This window comes from Malaclemys terrapin, chromosome 2 (assembly GCF_027887155.1).
Source record: "Malaclemys terrapin pileata isolate rMalTer1 chromosome 2, rMalTer1.hap1, whole genome shotgun sequence".
NCBI lineage: Eukaryota > Metazoa > Chordata > Testudines > Emydidae > Malaclemys > Malaclemys terrapin.
Genome location: NC_071506.1, coordinates 29,420,878 through 29,439,112, shown reverse-complemented (window position 1 = coordinate 29,439,112; position 18,235 = coordinate 29,420,878). Strand labels below are relative to the sequence as shown.

The window sequence follows — 18,235 nt, the reverse complement described above, 5'->3', positions numbered from 1 at the left end:
TTGTGATTAATATGTTGCTCAACTTCACAGGATAACAATAAACAACATTTATAGCTTTGCATTGAAAGTTCAATGGAATCTAACAGAAAAATATACACGGAGTTTGAATGTTAAGAATCCAAAGATGAAGAAAGGATGAGGATCTCCCACGTTAAAGATTTCAGATTTGTCTTAATGGCAAAATCCTGCTCACACATATTCTGGGAAGATCATGGGTACTTGTGAATTATCTGTAAGGAACTAATCTTGTCTGCAAAGCACAAATGTTTAGTTCACAGTATTCTTAGCAAAATGTGTTTTTACCCCCAAATGCTTCCTGTCTTGAGATCATCTTAAATGAAGGCCCATTCAAGAGTAAAACATTATTCCATTCAAAGGTAGAATAACCATTATGAAGCAGCTTCTTCGGGTGTGAAATATACCAGAAAATGAATGCATATAGATAGATACTGAATATGACCACAGAAAGAATTTATCCTTGTGGGACTCTACAAGTAAGAGGTGGTGGGGGGGGGGTAAGGGGCGTCAATGGCAGACATGTATTTTCCCATCATTACCCTTTGGATGGATCCTTCCAGAAAGGACTTAAACCATTTTAGATATTTCCTCTAGATCCCTGCCACATCTCAGACAGCACAGCAGTATCCCATGACCAGGAATTGTCTTAGATATGTCAATATTAGCAAATACAAAAGCACTTAAGAATACTAGGTGAAATCTTGGCTGCATTGACATCAATGGGAGTTTTGCCACTGAGTTCAAGGAGCCAGGATTTTATCCATTATGTGGATTTTGAGTAATGCTTGGAAGCTATTTTCTACCTTGTTGACCACAAGGATCAGTTCTCTCTCTGGTCCTGTTCAATATCAATATGTAGCCACAAGGCAAACTGATCAGATGACATGGACTTGTGTGCAAGCAATAGGCAGATGACACACAGCTCTTCCTATCCTTCATGCATAACCACATCGCTACCATCAAGATGGCCCAATGCTTGGCCGAGATCAACTCATGGGTGAAGAGCAGCTAGTTGAAGCTGAGTCAGAGCAAGACAGAAGTGATGCTGGTGGGCAGAAGAAAGCATGATGAAGAGTTTTCAACAATGGTGCAGTCTCCTTGTTGAAGGTGAACACCCACAACTGTTAAGTCAGTCAGTCAATTCCTTCTAGTTGGTTAGGAGACATTGTCCCATCCTGGCAGACGATGACCTAGCCCCAGTTATACATGGCTTTATCATCTCCTGTCTGGAGTATAGCAATACAATATACCTGGGCATGAAGCCATTAGCCCTTAGGAAATTCTGACTAGTACAGAATGCTGCAATTCATCTCCTTATTAACATTGGCTACCACAAGCACATACAGCCTGTTCTCCACTCTGTACAGTGGCTTCCCATAAGATATTGATTCAAGTTCAAGATCTTAATCTTTATCCTCAAGGTGCTCAAGGGTCTTGCCCTACCAATATCTAAAAGATCCTTTAAAGCTTCTGGATGAAGATCAGGCTTAATAGCTTTGCTCCTGGGGTACAATGGAACATTCTACAAAAAGGGTAAAGGGTCACATTGGTGAATATGACAGATCTTCCTTAGGGGCCAGTCCCACATTGTAGAATGAACTCCCACAGGAACTAAGGACCATCACAAACCTCACCACCTTCTGCTCCAAGTATAAGACACTTCTTTGACCTGGCCTTCTCTACCAAATGCATAGCAACATGTACATATAAAACAATAAAATCTTCAATAACAGCCAGTACCACAGTTTTGACAACTCCTGTGATTTTATCTTGAGGCTCATTATATTTGTTGATTTACTTAAAGCTCCATCACCTGGAGTCAACAGATTACAATTACATGAGACTCTCAAATTTCATTTAAAAAGTAAGCTTTTAGCGCTCATGGTTGTGGAAAAAACTTGAAAAATGTGAGTTGAGTGTACCCCAAAGGCTCCGAAAACAGAAGACAAAGAAAAAAAACCCCAAAATGTATTTTACTTTTTAAAAATCTCATAACTAAAAAAAAAAAAAAAAATCACAACAAAAAACAAACAAACAAAGCCCCCTCGTTTTTGTGTGTGGCTTGACACATGATTTTTGGACAGGTGGGGATGGCAATACTGGTACCACTTTCAAGTCACACCTTTCCCCTACTGGAAAGAATATTAACAGTTTCAAAACAGAGGATGACAATTCACTCAAACCACGTGCCCTGGTGAGGTCCTGATGGAAACTGTCACAAAAATAATACATCAATTAGTTATTTTTTCCAGTTTCTTATACATGCAAATTTGTATTTGCTTATATTACGATTGCAGGCTCAAACCTTAGGTCTCTAGGTTCAGTGTCATCCAAAATTACAGTTCGGAAGATCTGATTCGCTGTGGTCTTGCACCTTTTGTAATCATTTAATCTATGCAAGTGTAAAACAGTGTAACACACTATCATTCTGTTTTAGAAGAGATTGTTCACAGCATAGGTGCTGACTCTGTGGGTTCTCCATCCCTGGAGAAAATTAGCGGGTGCTTAGCACCCACCAGCAGCCAAGCTCTCCTCCCTCTCCCCCATTCCCACCCACCAGTGGCCCTGCTGATCAACTGCTCCCTCTCCTCCCAGCACCTCCTGAACGATGCAGAATAGCTATTCCATGGCATGCAGGAGGTCTTGGGAAGGACAGGGAGGAGCAGGGATGGGACACACTCAAAGGAGGGGGTGGAAAGAGATAGGGAAGAAGCGGGGTGGCGGTGGAGCGGAGGCGGGAAGAGGCAAGGTGAGGGTGGGGTCTTGGAGGTAGAGGTGGAGTGGGGGGCGGCGGCGGGGATGGTGTGGGGGTGGGATTGGGGGCTTAGGGTAAGGTGTAGGGTGGGATTGAGCACCCCCAGGGAAAATTAGAAGCCAGTGACTGTGGTTCACAACCAATTTGCATAGGTAGAAAGTACGAGGCAATGGAGAATCATGCCTTCACACTTTTTCCATTACTCCAAACAACATGTTACTGGATGTCAGAATTCAAATGAGTGCTATGATTACCCAAAATGTATTGGACCTAACTCAAAATAAGTTGTGGGTGCATGGGGGATCTTGCCCCATTCTAAATTGCCCCATGTTCCTTTTGTAGTTTTGGTGGATTGCTATGGCAATCTCCGGACAGTGTAATGCTCCCCAGGAGCCATTACTGGCTGGTATAATTTAGAGTAATGAATAGTGGGAGGAGCAACCATAGAAAACCAGCCCCATAATCAGGGAACTACAAATGGTTCCTATGCTCAGCTGTACCCAGTAATTACTGGTTTATTGTGTCATACTGAAATACTGGAAAGGCCCAATATCCTACTTTCCTCCTTGTCCCCACCCCAGATCCTATTCACTCGATTGTGAGTTTGTTTGCAAGGAATGCAGGATCATATACAAAGATATCCTGATGTTTGTATACAAATGGTTCCTGTTGAGAAGTTGTCAAACTTTCTGAAAGCTCAGCCATAGATTTGTCAGAGATCATGGGGGTTCCTTATAAAGGAAATGCAATGAACATGTGGAATTATATAGAGTAGGTACAAAGAATAAGTAAATACATATTAGTAACTTCAGCTTTGCCACTGCTGTATTGCTCCTCTTTATCCAGGTGCCAAGCATACCCTTTCTGACAGTGTGCATGACACAGAATCTACAATGCAACTGTCAGGATTGCAAAAACAAAGCAGTCAAAAAAATACAAATGTCTTCCAAAAAGGAGGTCTGCAAGAAGGCTTAGTTCGCAATTTGACTATCAGTACCATATACCAGCTACTCTCCAAAAACATCAAGATTGGGAAATTCTTGAATTCACACAGACTAAAAACCTATGGGTTAGATTCTCAGCTGATATAAATAGGCTTGAGTCCACTGAAGTCACTGGTGTCACTGCAGTTTACACCAGATGAGGATCTGCCCCGGATTATTTTGTACTATGGGTTTCTATAGCAGCTAGCAGAACAGAACCTCTGTTGGGTTGGGGTCTCTTGGATGCTACTATCATCCATATTGATAAGAATATAACAGTAGATACATAAATAACAACAAATATTATGAAGATATTGATATTGCTTCTGATCTTAATAGAGTATGACAGTGCAGCTATGCTCTTTGAGCGTTGAGAGCAGAGGCAAGGTTCCAGACAGTTCCCACCAATTCTCCTCCCTCTTGTCTACCTATGCAAAGGGAGGCTCTAGAAGCTCCTTGAAGCTTGCTTCACCCCCCAGGCTGCTACCTGTGGTACAGATAACCAGACCAGGAGCGTAACATGCCACATTGCTCTTATGCCCTTGCACCATTGTGCTCACTTAGCCATCATTTGGTCCTTTAATAAGAACAGGTTTGGGTCCGCTGTGATCAAATGCCTTTAGCAATGAATCTAGGTCATAACTCTCAAATGTCTCTCATTAGAGATTACACTCATATTATGCCCAAAACTACCTATATTCCACACCAATTTGGTATCCTCTACACTTTTACTGTTGCAAATTATTTACAGCAGATAGAAAAAATCATGAACTTGAAGATACTGAAAGAGGTATTTATCCTGAAGGGATTAGTCCCAGTGTTTTAACTTTGTTATATGACTAATATTTTGTGTCCCTCAATCTTGGTCTTCATCAAACACCATTGCCCACATTTAGGCCCTGTCAATTGAGAAGTATAGTCTAGATGCACAGTAAGAGAAATAAACAGAGGGCAGCAAGAGGAAGCCCCTAAAAGTCACTTTACAACAAGACATGGGCACGTGAAATTTAAACAGTTCCCATCCCTTTCACAAATAATTTTATTTCATATATTACACTGGTATAGAAAACTTTATTTATTGGAACTTGGGGTAGAGAAATAGGTTTGAGTTAACTTGCACCAGGTCTTCCAACTTGGGCACAAGAAACTTAAATTTAAAGAGGAAGGTGAGGTGGAGCCAGTGAAAGGATTTGAAGAGAGACAGAAGATCATCAGAGCACCAGAAAAACTTGATGACTATTTGCTAAAACATCCTGGATGGAATTAATAAAGGCGTGGAGGCCAAAGATGAGGAGGCTGCAGTAGTCAAGGTCAGAGTGATTAGGGGTTGGGTAAGGGCTCTATAGGAGGGTACAGAGAACTAACATCAGAATTTGGAAATACTGATGATAGATAAGATGTAGAGTATAAAACCTGCATGATTTAGAGACAGCATTCATTTAGGGAGAGAATGAGAGGAATAAAAAATGACTGCAAAATTGCTAGCCTCAGGACATAGAGGAATTGCCAAATTTATTTGTGTAGCTTTGGTTGCTTCATGCCAGTGATGGGTGCTATGAACCAGGTTGTTAAGCATCTATATAATGCCACTGGAAACATTTGAAAAGCTACAAGCCAAATGATAGCAATATGCTTATGATACACAGTGACACATATCATTCTTATCACAGGCAGACAACCATTTGTCATACAGCTACCTCTGCATCTAGAAGAAAAAAGCACTTCCATAAAGAATAATATATGATTCAAATTCAATCAAAGTCAGATGGAAGTGATTTTGGTAGGCCAAAGGACATAGTCAGAAGGCCTTGCAGAATCCATGACCGCTCTTCTGATAAGGGTATCTGAATATTCATTGTCAGAGAGTTGCAGTCTGGTAGCTACATTATGCCTGGACACCAGGATTTTTTACCACCTCCTACTGGTAAGAAAACTCTGCCTGCTCCTCACAGAGGAAGTCCTGGAGATAGTGCTCCATGCCTTTGTTATTTCACAGCTGGAGTACTGAAATGCTTTTTTCCTGGGTCAGACAATGGAAGCTATACAACACCAAGGATGGTACTAATTTCAGAAGCCCATATCTTAACAGGTAAATGAAACATAGGTACTCTGTCCACTACACCCTTTCAACAGTGGAACCAATTCAATGTACTGGTTCTTATGTCATATAGCCCATAATAATCTGAACACACAAAATGCCACTTCTAAAATACTACAGTGCACAAATATAATGTAATTCTCAGTATTCATAATAGAGCTCGCCAAAGATGGAGACAGGTGAAGAGTGTCTGCCTCTTTGGAACTCTTTGTCACACAAAGCCCGGATGATCTCCATTTTAGTGTACATGTCTTTCAGGGAGATGTTTCAGAGTAACAGCCGTGTTAGTCTGTATCCGCAAAAAGAAGAACAGGAGTACTTGTGGCACCTTAGAGACTAACAAATTTATTAGAGCATAAGCTTTCGTGGACTACAGCCCACTTCTTCGGATGCATCCGAAGAAGTGGGCTGTAGTCCACGAAAGCTTATGCTCTAATAAATTTGTTAGTCTCTAAGGTGCCACAAGTACTCCTGTTCTTCTTTTTTCAGGGAGATGGCTTTCTCAATTACAGAAGAATCTGTTTCAACTCATGTGAGCATTTTATCACCCATTTAATAGGGTGCCAACACCCATACTTCTAGGTGTAGCTTGGATCTGGGTGAAGCTTGGATCTGGGTGAAAAATCTTGCTCCTAACTATAATACCATTATTAATACAGATTAATTCATTATAACACAGATTAATCATTAACACAGATTAATTCATTATAAGTAAAATTGATCTACAAAATAGAAATTCTGACAAGGGAAAAGAAAAAAGTGCACTGCAACTTCTAGAAAACAGTAATTATGAGATCTGTTGTTTATCATGATAGGAAATTAATGTGCCTTAGAAACCTGACACAAGATTTAGCATTTGTATGAGGGTATATGAACTGCCCTCACCCTTTCCTGATTTCTAGAAGGTCTTAGGAATTCCTGGTACCAAGATATGCACTCCCAAGAGGCACATTCTTGGTGGAGAAGTAATTTTTTGTAAATTCCATAAAAATACAGACATACTGCTATGCAAAAAAAAAATATCCAAAGGATTTGGCAGCCTCTAGGTCAATACAGGTATAGGTCTCCATTGATTCTTCTCACATGAACAGGATGGATAAACCCATGCAATTTAATTTAGTTTGTTATCACTGGCAGCGATGGCATAACTGCACTGATCATACACAATTTAAACAAAACTTGCATTTTGGACCCCATCTTTTAATGCAATGGAAGCCATAAAGAGATACTTATGTCTAACCTGAACTGGATGTTAGATTTTGGTTCTTTTTGTTTGTTTGTTTGTACTTGTCAATGTGTTCATGGTATATCTTCTTTGCTTGTCTATTAATAGTGGTAACAATCACAGTCAGTGATTAACAAAAAATAAACTAATTGTTCCAAAGGACTTAACATTTATTTTAGTAACAGTAAGTTAAAACATTTTCCCTTAAGCTTCAACTATACAATCATCAATAAATATAGATAAATTTATTGAATTTACCATGATAACTTAGCACAAAGAAACCACTTGTTGTGAAGTCACTGTGGAACTTGATGAGAATCTGGTTTGAAGTACTGTAGACAGACTCCAAGGCAGTGTTGCCACTAAACTGGCCAATCTGAGGAGAAACTTGGTCTGGCCCATCCCTAAAAGAAAAAAGAAAAAAAACATCAAAAGAAAAATAATATTAAGGGTAGGTTTCACCATTCATTGTAGATAAATGTACAATAATGAGGGAATATGTGATATTTTTGCTAGGTGGGTCATTTTTTCTAGGTGTAATACAGTATTTGTTGTCTATCCTAAAATGAGCATATATTTAAGTTTTTTAATATATATATATACTGTAAAGGTTTAGATGTATTCCTTGCAATCAAAATAACACAGGAATATTCAGACGCTGAATGCTCCTTTGAGCAGGAAATGTGTAACTTGAATGGTGAGGTAGAAAATGCCCCATGACAGAAGATGTGTTAGGGTGCTTCAGAATTTCTGAGTATAAGTTTCTCCACTACTACCTATTGGAATAAATGCTCTATTTTCTCCCTGCAGATTGTGGTATCCTCAGTCTGGCTGGGTTTGGGTGGTACTTTTTTGCCTTGAAACATGCTCACTTTTATATAGCCAAGATGACAAATATGGACATTAGATTATTGGCCATATTGCTGTTCCCCTCCCATCAATTTCTAGCAGTATTACAGAAGGGGAACCACACATTTTCTGTTGATTCATAGAATCATAGAACCATAGGGTTAGAAGGGACCACAAGGGCCATTGAGCCTAATCTGCTGCCTAGATGTATCCAAACTATCCAAGACAGGTGGCTATCCAGTCTCCTTTTGAAAATCTCCAGTGAAGGAGCTTCCACAACTTCTCTAGGCACTCTGTTCCACTGACTGACTGTTCTTACCGTTAGGAAGTTTTTCCTGAGATTTAAATCTAAAATTGCTGTGCTATAGTTTGAACCCATTACCTCTGTGGCAAATCAGAACTTTTCTCCATCTTTTTTATGGCAGCCTTTCAAGTATTTGAAGACCACTATCCTGTCCCCCTTTAATCTCCTCTTTCCAAACTAAACATCATTCAGCCTTTGCTTATATGACTTGCATCCCATTCCTTTGATCATCATTGTTGCTCCCCTCGGGATCCTTTTCAGTTTCTCTACATCCTTTCTATGCATTGTTGACCAAAATTGGACACAGTACATCAGATGAGGCCTAACCAGCACTGAATAGCATGGTACATTCACCTCCCGTGACTTTGTTAATGTAACCCAAAATTGTATTTGCTTTTTTTGCAACAGTATCCAATGGTTGACTCATGTTGAGGTTGTGATCCACCTCAACTTCCAGATCCGTTTTAGCAGTGCTGTTGCCAAAAATACCCCCGATTCTGTATTTGTGCATTTGATTTTTTTCCCCAAAGTGAAGCACCTTACATTTGTCTTTGTTGAATTTCATTTTGTTGTTTATAATCCAGTTCTCCAATTTAGCATGATCTCTTTGAATTTTGGCCTACCTTACAAAAATGTGATCAGTATGCTCTCTATTCCCACATCCAGGTCATTAATAAAGATGTTAAAAAAAAAAATGGACCCAGAACAAATGCCTGTGGAACCCCACTAGATACTTCCTTCCAGTCAGACATCATTCCATTAATAGTTACTTTTTTTTCTTAATGTTAGTTCCGCTGAGCCAGCATTTCTCTGGCTTACTTATGAGAATGTCATGTGGAACTATGTCAAAAGCCTTGCTAAAGTACAGGTATAGTATGTCCCCGGCATTCCCCCTATCCACCAAACCAATTACCTAATCAAAGAAGGAAAACAAGTTGGCATGATTTGGAATGATTCAGGCACTTCTGGATGGATAAAATAATGTACCACATTTAGTGTATATAAAAACTTAGGGTGAAATCCTAGCCTCACTGCAGTCAAAGGCAAAACTCCTATTGACATATATGGGATCAGAATTTCACCCTAAAACTGTATATGAACTATTATACATGTAAATGTTACTGACATTTATTATTCTGAGGGCCAATTTTTTTAAAGGAGCTTCAGATGACAGCATTTCATTTCAGATTAAATTTGTGGGCAGAATTAGAAGTCAAAGTGTTATCATTTGCACCTTAAACTAAGTATGGGTATAAAAATATAGGACATTTAAATTGGATCAATTAATCATTAATGTAAACAGTTTCCTAGTTTTTAATGAATTTTCTTGTTTTCACTGCAGTTTTAATGTTGGATAACAAAGGTCCTCATTGAAAAGAAGATGTTTAAAGAAAAAGATAAATAATTAGTTATGGCATATGCATGATTTTTCTTATAATATTTCCTTCAAGATTCTTAAACAAAAAGGGGTGCTTAACATAAATTATTGTTCTCTGTTCCCATAGTTTAAATAATAGCTACTTCAGAGCAGTTCATGGTCTGCATCATGTAACTATTTATTTCAAATTGTCTTGTTCTTTCTGCATTGTTGAAGCTATGGAACTCTGTGCATCTTTATTTCATGACTAGCCAATTCATGAATTCAGCAATTCATCTGGAAATAGATAGGCTAGTAGAAACCTACAATGTATTGGATGGGTTGAATAATAAATATTAGAAATGGGAAAAACCTGGCAGGTCATCTAGTCCACCCTCTGAAATTTGGAAGATTGTTCCTAATGACTATTCATGTGTGCTTTGTCTAGTCTGACTTTGAATATCTTTACTGATGGATCTTCCATAACTGACCTTGGAAGATTATTTCATATTTTAACTCTATTTCATATTCTAGTTCTATTACCAGGCCTTCACCCCTCAAACCTATTGAACTCAGTCTTTTCATGATATGACTATTTCTTTATCTTGGATTTATCAATAACATTATTTTATTCTGATACTCTTAAAACTATACACATGCTAGTGACAAATTGAAACCATTACCTCCCCACTCCTTGATGAGCTACTTAGTTCAGTAGTAAATTCATGTCAAGATTCATATCAGTTGGCACTAGAGCTGTGTGGAAGACAGAAATTCCATCTTGTGGAGAATTTTGAGATTTCCAATTCTGGCTTCATTCCATATCAGAACAAAATCCAAAACATTCAAAATTCCACACAAAATATTGTGGTTTTTTTAATGGATCAGTCAAAACATTCTGACTTTTTAAAATATTATATGATAAAATATAATAAAACATTTTAAAAAATTCAAAACATTTTGTTCTGAAAATGTCAAAACAAGACATTTCAACATTGTTGGATTGTTTGCCTTCCATTTTTCTCAGAACAATTTTTTAGTAAAACGGATTTTGTGAAGAATTTAAATTTTGATAGGAACTGAATTTTCCAAAAGAAAACTGTTCACTCAGAGTTTTTCTGACCAGCTCCAAACACCACATTTTTCACAATGTCAGATTTGTTTAAATTACATCATAGAATCATAGAATCATAGAATATCAGAGTTGGAAGGGACCTCAAGAGGTCATCTAGTCCAACCCCCTGCTCAAAGCAGGACCAATTCCCAGCTAAATCATCCCAGCCAGGGCTTTGTCAAGCCGGGCCTTAAAAACCTCCAAGGAAGGAGACTCCACCACCTCCCTAGGTAACGCATTCCAGTGTTTCACCACCCTCCTAGTGAAATAGTTTTTCCTGATATCCAACCTGGACCTCCCCCACTGCAACTTGAGACCATTGCTCCTTGTTCTGTCGTCATCACTTTAGTATTATTATTTATTTATATAACAACAAAAACAGTTTGCTAGATATTTTAGTTACATGGTCTCTGCCCTAAAGAGTTAACAATTTCAAGACAAATGGAGTAAAAAGGAAAGGGATGAGGACTATAATGATAACAATGTAATAAGCACTGAGGTTTACTTTTATTATTGATTTTGGGGGCCTTGGGACATTGTTTGGAAGTGAATTTAAGGAGAGACAATGAGAAGGAGGCAGGGTGAACTAGGTCATGGAGGAAACTGCAGGTATGTGAGGTCACATGGCAGGAGGCATATAGGGGACAGTGAGAGGAAGATTAGATGGGGTTAGTAATTATGCAGTTTGGGCAGAATTAAATGTTGAGGGATGAGTGAGAGGAGACAAGAGAGTAAACACAAGCAGAATTAAAGTTATTGAGGGCTGTGAAGGCCAGGACCAGCACCATAAATTTGATGAAGAAGGTGACTGGGAGAAAGTAAAGGAATTTCAAGAGCACCAGAACATGCTAAGAGCAGCAGGCAGGGGAGAGAATGTTTTTAGTGGCATGTTGGAAAGACTGAAGGAAGCAGCAAGGTGAAAGTCTGGGATACCAGGAAGAAATAGTTTGCAGTTGTCAAGATGAGAAATGATTAGGAACACACATGGGAATGAAGAGGAACAATAATGGAGAGGTATATGGAAGATTATTATATATTCATTTCTATGATTAAAATTTCCCAAAGATTTCCATTTATGTTTATCCAAGATATATATCTTGGTGTAACAGAACTGGCAAATGAGTAATGGATGGAGATATCATAGTAATGAATTAGTCCAGTTAATCCCTTTGACTATTCTACAGAATCCATAATTTAAGTATCTCATGCTGCAGAACATTTTAATTGAAATACACATAAGCAAGCTTTAGACCAACCTTAATCACATAGAAGTGTCTAAGGCATAGAATGATGCCTGTGCCCAGATGATTATTTAGCTTATGTTTCCTCCTATGGCACTCTGTGGCGGGTGTCCGTGATCATTTGTCTCATTGAGAGCACCCTGGGTTCCATTTTGTTTTAACTAAGAGGCTCAGCTATAGTTGACCCTGTTGACCCATCCTATGTTGTATGCAGTGTTTTTGGAGCTGTGTCAGTCCCAGGATAGAGGGACAAGGTGAGTAAGGTAATATATTTTATTAGACCAACATTTTTGGTGAGATAGTTAAGCTTTCGAGCTACACAGAGCTCTTCAACAGGTATGGGAAAGGTACTTGAGTGGTCTCTATGTACTAACTACATATGCTAAACTATATGTTCGATCTTGTATTTAGCTGTGACATTCTTAGTATCTTTCCCAGACCCAAAGAAGAGCTAGACAAATAGAAGATATTACCTCACCCAACTTGTCTGTCCAACTCCTATATTTTACTTACAGCTAAATCAAGAATATAGTCTCGTTTTTATATGCTCTAAAACTGACGATTCCACAAAGCAACCAACTCCTATATTTTACTTACAACTAAATCAAAAATATAGTCTCTATTTTATATGCTCTAAAACTGATGATTCCACAAAGCAACCATGTAAGATGCTAAGAAATTGCTTCTCTAAATCTTGTCCTGATATGAAATTGGAACAGTTCATATGTGCATAGTAGAACTTGCCTGTTATTACTCTTTTATTAAACACAGTTGCCTCTTTGATCTTTGTCAACACTGTGCATTCGATATCCTTTTCTTGATCAGGAGATTGCTAGCGTGAATTTAGGAGAATATTTTTATTCTCATGACATGGGATATACATCAACACCCTTCACAATGATAGCATCAGTGCCTGTCTCAAATATCTACAAGACAATGAACAACACTCTGATATCCACCACAAATACACTGCCAATCTCATCCATTTCATCATCATCCATTCTAATTTTACATTCAACAACACACACTTTATCCAAACCATGGGAACAGTCATGGGTAAATGGATGGCTCCCCAATATGCCACCCTCTTCATGAGCCACCTTGAGGAAGAATTTCTGGATAAATGCACAACAACAAAAAATGATATACCAGAGATACATCAATGCTATTGTCATCCTCTGGACAGATGACCTAAACTCTCTCTTAGATTTCCACCACAACTTCAACAACAATTATCCTTCCATTACATTTTTTTCTAGAACACTCCCAGCATCAGTTTCCCGAACAGCACAGTCAGCTTCAGCAATAGAACCCATGGATCACCACACATACCTTCACAGATCCAGTAATCACCCCAAACGCACCAATAAATTTATTATCTACAGCCGGGCACTCTGATGTCACAGAATATGCTTTGAGGAGAAAGTCCAGGATATACAGTTTAATTCAACAAACAAACACACTCCAAAAAAGAAGCAGATTGCGTCATGGAATGGACCACCCAAGTCCTCTGAGAAAACCTGCTTCAACATAGAAATGAACCCCCCTCTGACTACACACCCCTAGTTGTCACCTACCACCCACACTAGAACCCACATGGACTACCATGAAACAATTTCAACCCATACTTGTAACCCACACTGAAAGGAATCTTTCCTGAATCCCCTATTTTGGTCTTCAGGGAATCCCCTCATCTTTGCCATCTCATCTTCAGAAGCAAGCTCCCCATAGACCAGGACACACCAACAATATGCATCACCAGTCCCTGCCATAATAGATGCAAAACCTACAGACATATCTCCACTCTATAATGATCAACCTCCCCAGCCACACACCATTAATTGCCTCAATAACAGCTATTTGGAAAACAACTGAGACAATCACTATGCTCTCAAATGAACTCATACAGACAAAACCAGCATATCACTTGTGGGTGAACACTTTTCACAAAGCAGTCACTCTATATCTGACCTATCAATCCTCTTTCTCAAAGGAAACCTGCACAACAATTTCAGAAGATGAGTCTGAGAGGTTAAATTCATAACTTTGCTAGATTGTAAAAATCATGGATTGAATAGAGACACTGTATTGGTGGCTTATTACAACAATCTATAATCCACTAACCTGCCCACCTCCAGCTTTGGTCGAATAAAAGATATTGCCTCATTCACGTTGTGCTTGGGCTAAGTCAATAAGTGAGAGTCCTCTTTACATGTAATGATTTATAACTTGACTAATCTCTCCCAACAAGTAAAATATCAAACTACGGATCCTATAACATTGATGCCAATAGAAATTTTGACTTGACTTCAATGGGAACAGGATTGCCTTCATTCCTGAAATTTATTTTATCCCTATTTAGGTACTTCATGAACGAAAATATAATATGCCCATTTTATCATTGGTTTAGTCTTGCAAATCCATCACTGTCACTAAACAGAATTCAGACATTAAGCAGAGATCTATGACACATAACCAAAATGTTACTTTTAATCTCTGACTTGTTACACTCTCACATGTAGTAGTATAAATCAATAATTGTGTCTACTTACCATACAGTTATGAAATCATATATTGGCTCTGTTTGAAGAACAGTAAAATTGATATAGATTCCATTACCAGGTGGTACTCGGACAAGCCAAAAGCAGTCCTGAAAGTTTGGGTACTCATCAGGGTATCCAGGAGAATATATGGTGCCATTCATTGCAGTTATATTTCCTCCACAGAGAGCTTAAAAACAAACAAAACAACAACAACAACAACAACCACATTTATTTTCGCTGCAGGAGCAGTCAATAACTTTTGCATTCTTTTTAGAGGGTGTGAAATCCTTATTTGTGAATACATTGAGCATGTGCATAGTTGAACTGTGTTATGGAAAACTAAAGAACGTCAGCTGGATATGAGAAATGAAAAAGCTATTGAGCTTTTACAAACAGCAAGAGGCCCAATTCTGAAGTCCTTACTCAGTTGAATCTCCCAGAAAAAAAACAACATAGTAGTTCTGACTAAGAGAAGGCTTGAAGACTGGCTCCCGAATCCATTTTTAGATAATAGGCTAAATTCTACCTGACCGCATCCACCCCATGTGTGCATGCACAAGATGAGGAAAACAGTGCAATGACCTTCTTCTTTGTGGCCCTGTGTAGAGGCCAGGGACAGTTACATAGGGAGTGCAGGAATTGCTCCCACATTGTGTCCTCAGGGGATAGCTACACAAAATGCATTGGGTGACAGGGCCGGCTCTAGGTTTTTTGCCGCCCCAAGCAAAAACATTTTTGGCTGCACCCCACCCCAGCCCTGAGCTCTCCCCGTCCCCCACCCACACCTCCTGCCGCCCCAGCCCTGGGCTCTCTCTTCCCCCCCGACCCGCATCCCCTGCCGCCCCAGCCCTGAGCTCCCCCCACCACCAAACGTGACCTCCTCATTCAGAACAGCAATCCCTGTTTACACTTGCAGTGGGGATCAAACCATTTCTCCTATTTTTATTTCACTTTAGTATAAATTTCGCCCCCTCCCCCATCACCCCATCTTTAGTGCTCCAAAATGCATATGGAAGGCATAGGGACTAACCCTCAAACCTTGTACCTGGAAAGAGATGGGGATCTAGTTAAGAGGGTTAAGGCAAAGGAGCAGGTGTGAGGGTGCTTGGGGGCTCTACACTGGCACAGAAGCAGGGTGTGATGTACTCGCAGAGGAGGGTGGAGAAGGAGAGGGGTATCGGAGGATTGCGGGAGAAGAGGAGCAGGGGAATGGGAAGGTGCGGGAGGAGAGGGCTGGGGGAAGATACAAGGGGAGAGGTGCGGGTGAAGGGAGAGTACAAGGGGAAGAGGTACAGCGAAGGAGCGATGTGGGGAGGTACCAGTGAAGAGGCTGCGAGTGGGATGGGGGGAGCAAGGGCTGAGAGGGGCAGGGGCTGACAGCTGCTTCCCTAGCCCGTGCAGGGAGAGCTGAGAGGACGGACACTGACCCCCAGGTGCCCGAGCCGTGGGGGTCCCCCAGCGGGGCAGTCTTCCCCGCTGTCCTGCTTGGAGCCGGGCTCTGCCTCTCCCCACCCCTGGCACTGTGGGAGCCCGGACAAGCAGCACGGGGCTGAGGCGGGGGAGGTGCGCGGTGGGCTGGGTCCGGGGGCAGCTCCCTGGGAGCTCGGGCAGCCCAGCCACTCACCCCAACAGTGCACGAGCCGGGATCCGCGCCCCCTGCCCAGCCCGGCAGCGCCCTGCCCGGCCTACTCGGGCGGGGAAATGCTACGCCGCCCTTGGGAGACTCAGAGCAGCAGTGGTAGTGGCAGCGGTGGTGGCAGCAGGACCCCTCCTCCCTCCCTGCATCCCGGGCCCCGCTTCCCTCTGTCCCCGGCTCCTCACACACTCCGGGAGCCCCTCTTGCTGCTGTAGCCCGGGCTTGGCTCCAGGGGACGATGCTCTGGCTCTCCAGCGGCCGGGCTCTGGCCAGGGCTGGCTCCCAGCTTTTTGCAGCCCCAAGCAAAAAACAAAAAAAAAGGGGGGTGCCAGAGTGCTGCCCCTTGGAAAGTGCCACCTCAAGCACATGCTTGCAACACTAGTGCCTAGAGCCAGACCTGATTGAGGATGATGATGGATAGGTGGAACTGGCTTGGTATGAGTGTGGAGGGAGAGAGAGAGTAGAAAGTATGCAATGCAGAACAAGAAGGAAAGCAATTTTGCATTTCCCAAGAGTGGTTCTGGCTAAGTAAGCAAGAAGTCTTCCTACATTCCTACAGTTTCCTGACAAAGTGTGCCCCCTCAACCCTTCTTCCAGTGTGCCTCTGGCTCTAAAGTTTTTAGTTATACATATGCATTACATAATATATTTAGACTGCTGAACTCATGATTTTCCCCTCATACTTTTTCTCTCTAGTTTTTTCCTATTTCTCTATAGACAACATTGAGGGATTATGGCATAGAATCCAAAGTAGTAATAATCAGGCCAAATCCTGGGAAACAGAGCAAAGCCCACATAAGTACACTTTATTCAGAGTAAATTTCCTGAAGAATAGTGGGGCTGAGGCAAAGAATCATTAGTCCCAAAACATGCTTAAGGGCCTTCAACCTAAATGTGACCAGTTGCGGCAGGGTATGGAGGAGTGTAACACTACTGTCCTAAGGGGATTGCTATGTGTATGAGTTTACCTGTATATGCCCACATCATCTTTAATGGTGCAGCATGGAGACTTTCAGCATTCTACTTGGCATGCAGGGCTATATGGAGATCTATGTCTAGATTCTCCACAGCCCAAGCAAGCCACACAGTGGACACATTGCATTTCTGCTGCTTTTACATGTAATGTGTCCACAGAAGCAAGCAAAGGATTTGGGACAATGTCTTAACTATGCTAGGATAAAGAACAACAACTGGAATTTAGAAGGGCTTTATCAGAATCAAATATCTTAGAAAAGCAGAATCTCAAAGAAATGACAGTGAATTATTTTTTCCTCCTCTTCAGGCATGGAAACAAAAATGATTTAAAAAACCCAAAACACCTCTTTATTGAGATCTGATTCACGTTGTTTGCCTCAAAGAGGCAGGCATTATTTGATAAGTCATAAATCTATAGTATGTTAAAACAAATATATTACATTAAATATTGTTAAAAATTTTAAAAAGTGTTCTCCTCTCCAGTTAAGCATACAAGAAAAACAAAACAAAACAAACAATACCAACTTGATTTTCATGCTTTGGAGAACTTTAATCTCAAATAAAAACAAATGCAAGTAGAAGACACCTAATTATCTTAAAAAAAAACAATCATGACATAGCAAAATGTTAACACACTTAATAAAGATACTACTTCAGATGCTTGCACAAAAAATGAACAGATGCAATTCCTCTGCAAGTTGAGCCATGTTGCCATTCCCTAGTTATCTAGTACATTAGATCAGGGATTGGCAACCTTTGGCACGCGGCCCGTCAGGGAAAGCTACTGGTGGGCCAGGACAGTTTGTTTACCTGCAGCGTCCACAAGTTCAGACGATCACAGCTTCCACTGGCTGTGGTTTGCCATTCCAGGCCAATGGGGGCTGCGGGAAGTGGTGTGGGCTGAGGGTCCCAATCTGTGGTCAATAAGTCTTTTTTTCTCCATTATCCTATTGCCAACTAGTCACCAAACCTCATCTGCATCACAGAAACCTAGCTGACACAGTCGGCCTGGTGTCATTTTACCTGGTCTCATCAGGAAACGTTTTTCACCACAGAAATAGATGCAGAAAAACCTTCTGTAAGCAGCATAGCCATTCTATTTCCTTTTGGGCTCAAATGCAGGAAAATCTCAGTCAA

At 40.6% G+C, this 18,235-nt stretch overlaps 1 protein-coding gene across 4 annotated transcripts in view; it reads right to left on the bottom strand.

Annotated features, from left to right (window-relative positions):
- Positions 1-18,235, bottom strand: part of CSMD3 (CUB and Sushi multiple domains 3) — a 1,152,075-nt gene that overhangs the window by 156,317 nt on the left and 977,523 nt on the right. For all 4 annotated transcript variants that reach the window (XM_054020295.1, XM_054020294.1, XM_054020296.1 and 1 more), the window contains 2 exons: positions 14,497-14,674; positions 7,338-7,483 (listed from right to left, as the gene is read on the bottom strand). In XM_054020295.1, coding sequence (XP_053876270.1) covers positions 7,338-7,483; positions 14,497-14,674 — 324 coding nt within the window. The remainder of the gene's footprint in view (positions 1-7,337; positions 7,484-14,496; positions 14,675-18,235) is intronic.